This window comes from Gekko japonicus, unplaced genomic scaffold (assembly GCF_001447785.1).
Source record: "Gekko japonicus isolate JY-2015 unplaced genomic scaffold, Gekko_japonicus_V1.1 scaffold487, whole genome shotgun sequence".
NCBI lineage: Eukaryota > Metazoa > Chordata > Lepidosauria > Squamata > Gekkonidae > Gekko > Gekko japonicus.
This window is the reverse complement of record NW_015177021.1, coordinates 408,687-415,474: the sequence shown is the minus strand read 5'-3', so window position 1 is coordinate 415,474 and position 6,788 is coordinate 408,687. Positions and strand designations below refer to the sequence as shown.

The window sequence follows — 6,788 nt, the reverse complement described above, 5'->3', positions numbered from 1 at the left end:
AAAAACTGGTGAACAGGAAGTTCAGCACTAAGAAAAGCAGACTCCAGCAGTCTGAACAAATCACTCACATTTATACACTGCTGTTTTTGTTCAGGGTTTGTTAATCACTGAAAGGGGTAAGGAGCTATGGGGGGGGGGGAGACTGAAGCCTTGTCTCCAGCTGCTTCAAAGCTTGTTCAGCCACCCCTCTGGATCTTGAGATTTCAGAAAGCAATGCCCACATCGTTTCTCAAGCATACCTTTGCTACAGTGGCTGACTGTAAAGTTGAAATATCCCACGAGCAAGTCAAGCTGAGCAGGCCTTCTGTGTGTGAGCTCCGCAAGAGACATTCAACTTAGGCCTGGCAAATGCTGTTGCTGCTGGGCATCGGGTGATTTGTTGCCTCCAAATGTTGGCAGTGCCAGAGCATGCATCACTGAACTGACACCACTTAGTTGCTGAAGAGTCTAAGTCAAGCATCCAAGACAGCAGCCCACTAGAAACTCTCCCAGTAAACTGGGTGGCCAGCAACGTTCCCTCTAAGCTGTGGAATCTGGTGATGAATTTGTAGCCCAAGATATTGGGCAAAAGCAATTTATAATGTTGTCAGCCACAACCAACTCATTTCACACATTCTGCTTTTGTCACCAAGAAATGTGATTCCCATACTTGTATTTTACTTTTAGAAGTAAAGCTATAGAACAGCAAAGAAGAGACCACTGAAAAGCTGCTAGCTATTCAAGAGGTTGCTGAGATAAGGACTGTAACCAGCTTTCACCACCAGCTTCCCTAAGACACTAACAGCACAACCCTAAACAGTTAATCGCACTAACTTCAGTGAACTCAGAAGGATGTATTTTGTTTAGTATTGCGCTATAAATCACTTTACTTTATGAGAATAACCAGAGTGGAAAGTTCTCATATCTATGAATCAGAATGGCCATTTTTAATTAAGCAATTAGGGTTGCCAAGTCAAAATTTCGCCAGAGCGGGGGATTCTCCGCTGGCGGCTGGAGGGTGGCTGGAGTGGGCGTGCGCACGCCGCATCCACGTCACTTCCGGGTGACGTGCACATCGGGGTGGGGTTCCCCCCGGGGCCTGATCTGCCGGCGGTGGGGAACGGGCCTCTGGGGCGGGGGTTTCCTCGCCCCCCGGGGGGACTTGACAAGCCTATAAACAATTCATCTGTTTGAATGTTGTCTAGAGGCAAGGCAGCAGACATTTTATGTTAATGCTTTCGAAAACACGTTGATTGGTATGCAGGTGTCTTGAGAACCTGTGAGCTTGAACAAATAAACCAGCTAGGATTTTTAAAAAGTGCATTAGCCATGCCTAAGATTTTGAATGTACCAAGAAGAGTTTTTAGGTTTTTTTAACCTCTTTAGAAACCCTCCCCCATGACATAACATAGCTGATTTCAGTCTGAAAGGAAGTGTCTTGTTGGGCACTGTGGTTTCCTGTTTCTGAACCACAAGCCAGAGCCATCAGAATTAGTTACAAAAATCCCTTGAACCCATTCCAGGCCTAGGTATTTCTAAAACCACATACCGTTATCACAAGGCTGCAACCCTCATGCACATTTACCTTGAAGCAAGTCCCAATGAACTCAGTGGATTTGAGTACAGCCCAAAGAGCAGGCTGTATATTTAGCATACTTGGACCAAGAGGAGGGGGAGTACATGAGACACAAACCTGATCTCACCATTCATACAATCCTTTGACCAAGTAATGATGAATGAAAAATCCCTCAAAAGTGCATTGCCTTCTAAACTATGAGGAACAACTAAATTACCTTACAACTGCCCAGTAAATGGCTTTGCACCGAATCCTAGAAATAACTGAACAGAGATAGACTATTGTAATATTTTTAGATGCTTTTCTTACTTTTGTTCATTTTAACCTAGGGTTACTTTCTGTGAATTCTGTGATTTGTAATTGTATGTATATAGCTATGACCAGATATATATATACATGGGGGAGAAAAAGTACAGTACAGAATGACGGTACAGTGTGAAGCAATCAGGAAAGTACATTGCCAAATGTATCGAAACCTCCTCTATATGGTCCCAAGTATAAAATTACCATGAACCCAATTACTTATTAGCTCAAAGGCTATGTGGTAATGGATAACGTGCCACTTAGAAATGACATTGACAAGGTAAATGCCAAAGAAAGCCCGTTTTCTTTTTCAGCTGCTCTATTTAATGCTGAGTTCTAACAAACATGAAACCTCTATTGTCACTTCTCTTTTGATACTGGAACTGCTCCTCTTCCTGGGTCACCTAAAGGAGTGGGGTGGAGCTTTGTTTTTATTTTAATCAGCAAATTAGAGCTACGTTTACCAGAAATTTCGGGAATCGTCCATTTTGGTTTTTTAAAAAGCCAGTGATTTCATTTCCCTCAAAACACATTTCGTCCTTTCCAAAAGCTATTCTCACAAAAAAGAAAGGAAGCCTGGGACCACATGGAAGCTTTGTGTTGCAAGGTAATAAAATAAAATAATTTCTGAAATGTACCCACTTCTATGTTCATGTCCCTTTCGCATGATAGATTTGAAAATCTACTTTAAAAGCTATGCAGAAGCCAATTCAGCCTCTCTCTTTTTTTGCATATTACAAGGCGAATGCACTAATGGACTTAGCACTTAAATGACTTTAATACCGTTACAGCATCACTACAATATTTAAAAGAGTATTTTATTATAGATGTTTTCTCTACTTAAATGCTGAGATGATGATAGAATTTACAAATCCCTAGTGTGAGTTTTACCTGTGACCATCCCATGGGCCCTTCTTCGCCAGCCTATGCTTGTACGTACGTCACTACTCATCAGCTGCTGATGCAGGGCTGAGTGTGTGCACTTGTATTCCGATCTAAAACAGGGCCCGAAATCTCCGTTCGGTCTTGGACCACAGGTGGTATGAACCACCTCCATTAAAAAACTCTCCCTGTGATGGTTGATCCATGATGGCTTTCGAATGTGCATATCATCACCAGATGTGGCACTAATGGGGTGATGAACACACCATCTGGGAACAGGGCCTAAATCTTGGAAAAACAAGACCTGCCAGCATTTGTACTACATAGTTTCTGAAAAATGAAACTAGTCCCGCACACGTTATCATCTCACTTGGTTCTCAGTCTCGGAGACTGTGAAGAACAAAAACAAATGGTAATATCCTGTTTTTTAAAAGTTGTGCACTTCTTGAAACCTCCAGTGCACTGTCCACATCACAGCCAATCTGTCTTCACTAAATCAGCACAACGTTCTCTGTCATTCAGTTCATGCCAATGCTATCAGGCAGTGCCTTCCATTGGTTATCACAAAGAGATAAAATCCCAACTAGGAGGATTTGTGTCTCCAGAAAATGGAAAGTATCACTTTCTTGTATATTTATATAGATATATATTGCGCTCTCTCTCTTTGTGCGGCATGTTTACAGTAATATTGAAAGAGAGAAAGGTATATGGAGACAGATCTTACATGTAGCATATAGAAAAGCTTACTGTTATACAACACATGCACAATACCTCCAAGCGATAAGTACTGGGACCTTCCCATTCAGGACTTAGTTTGCACACACAATTGCTTGTTTACTCGTGATGAACATATTTGTTGGGCTCATCCAAATCTGACTCCAGTCACTTTTCTCTCCTGTTTTAAATGAGAGGTTTCTAAAGATTCGGCTTTGTATTGCATTTATTGTTTATTTCTAGTTCGGGGCTGTCGGTGTACTCTTTTTCTGCTGCTGTTCAAGAACAGCACCTCCTTCCGATTAGATGGTCACAGGACACATGATGATCCTGTCTTCCAGAAGGACACTGACAATGAGGAACATGAAGTAAAGCCCAAACATGGTAAAACCCAGGATCTTGTTCATTTTCCACTTGCTGAATGCAATAGAGATGATGACGAAGAGCAGCATGATGAAGAGGAGGACGATAGCACAGAATAGACCATTGCTGCTCACCTTCACCGAGACAAAGTTGTTAAACGCGGCGTAGAGTAGCCACGGGAGAGGAAGGCTGTTGGGAAGAAATGCTGTTAGGAGGGCAGGCACTGCAGATAATTGAAATTGTGCCTTAGATGGCAACCGGAAAGAGAAACACAGGAAACCATCGCTAGTTTCTCTGAACAGCATTAAATGGGATGCAGTGGGGCATGTGGCTCGGCCAGCCTTTGTACTACACCACAGCATTCAACCCACCCAATGTTCTCCTCCCCAACTTTTCTTTCTCTCCCCCCCCTTTCTCTCTTTCTGTCCTCCTCGATGGTTTGGGAGGGGGTGGGGGAAGGGGAGGGGGTGGGGGAAGGGGGATGTTGTTTTTATAACTTCTGTTTAAAAAAATTGCAATAAAAAGTATACAATACTGAGCACGATGGACCAATTTATTACAAGACAGCATCCTTTGTTCAGCATGTTTTCTCCTTGAGAGCTCAAGGGAGAACACACAGGATCTCCAGGTAGTCTCCTGTCTCACAAGGCCTGTTTGGCTGGTCATGTTCCGCAAGGCTGCTTCAGACCATGCCCCACTCTGCTCATTCAGCCTGCTAGAATAAGTGAGCTGTGAGCCAAGCAACAGATGTTCATGGATCAGATTTGGCCCGTGGTCTGCCAGCTGCCTACCACTACCTCATAGCAAAACACTAACTGGAACAGGGTATATGCAAAAGGCTAAGTGGAAAAAGGTATACGTATGACATACCCTTTCCCCCTTCAGATTCCTACTTTATGAGAAGTTTTCAAAATAGTACAGAGAAAAACTGTGAAGTTTTAAAACTGGTAGTACTTACCCGACTGTGATGTCAAAGATGTTGCTTCCCACTGAACTGGACACTGCCATATCCCCCAGTCCCTTGCGGGCCACGATGACACTAGTAATTAGGTCAGGGATAGATGTGCCAGCGGCTAAGATGGTCAAGCCCATGATTTCTTCACTGATGCCAATGGTCTCTCCGACCTAAATGGGATTGGAGAAAAATAAAAAACAATGCAATGAAGTGACAGAAGCAAGAGACTGCTTTGCTGAAACAGTCAGTGAAATAAATGGATGAGCATACTGTAGCTTTTCTTTGTGCTTGGGGGGAAGGCCGGCTTCCTGGCTGGGACAGAGCTCTAGTACCCTGACAACCTGCACGTCAGAGGAGGGAACAGTCCATACTCTTTCATCGAAGAAGAAGAAGAGGAGGAGGAGATTGGATTTATACCCTGCCCTTCACTCAGAGTCTCAGAGCAGCTGACAAACTCCTTCTCTTCCCCTTCCCACAACAGACACCCTGTGAGCAATGCTCCCTCTAAGCTGTGGAGTCTTGTGAGCCAAAATTCTACTTTGTGAGCTACTGACATTAAAGTTGTTATTTATTTATTGTTAGTGAGCGATTTGCCTACTGCATAAATTAGTTTGCTCTGGAGCCATCCTTCTTGAGCTAAGACAAAAATGTGTGAGCTGGAGGCTAAAAAACTGTGAGCTAGCTCACACTAACTAGAGAAAACACTGCCTGTGAGGTAGGTGGGGGCAGAGAGAGCTCTTTCAAGAGCAGCTCTGACAGAACTATGGCTTGCCCAAGGTCACACCAGCAGCTGCAAGTGGAGGAGTGGGGAATCAAACCCGGTTCTCCCAGAATAGTCTGCACTTAACCACTACACCAAACTGGATCCTTCAGTAGTCAGTTACATGATTCTTACTGAAGTCTTTACAGTGTTGGACTAAGATATGGGAAGCCCAGATTCAAATCCACACTGTTCCATGCAAGCTTGCTGGGTGTGACCTTGGGCCCGTCACACACTGTCAACCTAACCTACCTCACATGGTTTTTGTGAGGGTAAAATGGAGGCAAGAAACGTGGAGTATAAATGAAGTAAGTAACTCAATAAATAGTACAATTTGCTCTGAAGTTCTACTGATATCAAGAGGAACTGCTTAGAAACAAGTATGTTCAAGTTAGTATTCTTACTTATTCAAGAGCTTACCTGGACTGGTAACCTAATCATACTTATTTGAAATGTTTTCACCCTGCATTTCCAGCACAATGCTCTTGAGGAGGCACAGGCATCCACAATGCCACTTATCTTCCAGTTAAGCCTTTTAACTTCTTTTTCTACAAGTCTTTAAAAAACCCATCGTTTCCTGGGGTAGATGCAGTAGTGCATCTACTGCTAGAATCCTCATTCATGTCCAAAGGTAAATATGTCATACAAACCGCCCAAAATTCTGCACCACAGAAACTGTAATGTGTACCAATTCCACAAAGACAATTATAGACATGGTTGTATAATTAATTCTTGTTCTCCGAGACACGGAAGGGAACAAAGTACTAGGTGGGACACTGAAGCCTCACTCCTGAAAGTCAGCTGTGTGCCTGAATACACAGATTCTGAGCTGGAATGCTTCCATTGCAGGAAAGTTAAAATACTGCTGTGTTCATGTAACCAGTCATGCCTGCAGCACAGTCCCACTGTGGCTTGCATTTCTGATATCTTTTCTATTTCACTCGACAATTCTCCTCTGTTTTTTTCCTCCTCATCAGGTAGTTCAAAGTGCTTCTGCTAAAATAATTCCATTCCCATCAGAGGTCATTTCGGGGGGAAACGCAGTTCCCCCGGGTGAGGTGCAGGGGGCGGGGCACATGACGAAGCCCCGCCCCCTGCTTCCGGCCGCCCCGCTTCCAGCCCTCATTCAGCCAGGAGGAGGCAGGAGAAGAGGGAGGGTAAGTTGCTTCCTCCTCACCTCTCCCCACCCCTGCCTGCCTGGGGCCAGGGAGGGCCTTGGCGGGGCTTCCTCGCACTCTCGCTTGCCTTGCAGGTCC

At 44.1% G+C, this 6,788-nt stretch overlaps 1 protein-coding gene across 1 annotated transcript in view; it reads right to left on the bottom strand.

The window, feature by feature from the left end:
* Positions 1-3,756: 3,756 nt before the first annotated feature.
* Positions 3,757-6,788, bottom strand: part of SLC24A2 (solute carrier family 24 (sodium/potassium/calcium exchanger), member 2) — a 115,262-nt gene continuing 112,230 nt past the window's right edge. The window contains exons 11-12 of the mRNA XM_015427773.1: positions 4,776-4,942; positions 3,757-4,006 (exon numbers count right to left, since the gene is read on the bottom strand). Of these exons, the coding sequence (XP_015283259.1) occupies positions 3,757-4,006; positions 4,776-4,942 (417 nt within the window). The remainder of the gene's footprint in view (positions 4,007-4,775; positions 4,943-6,788) is intronic.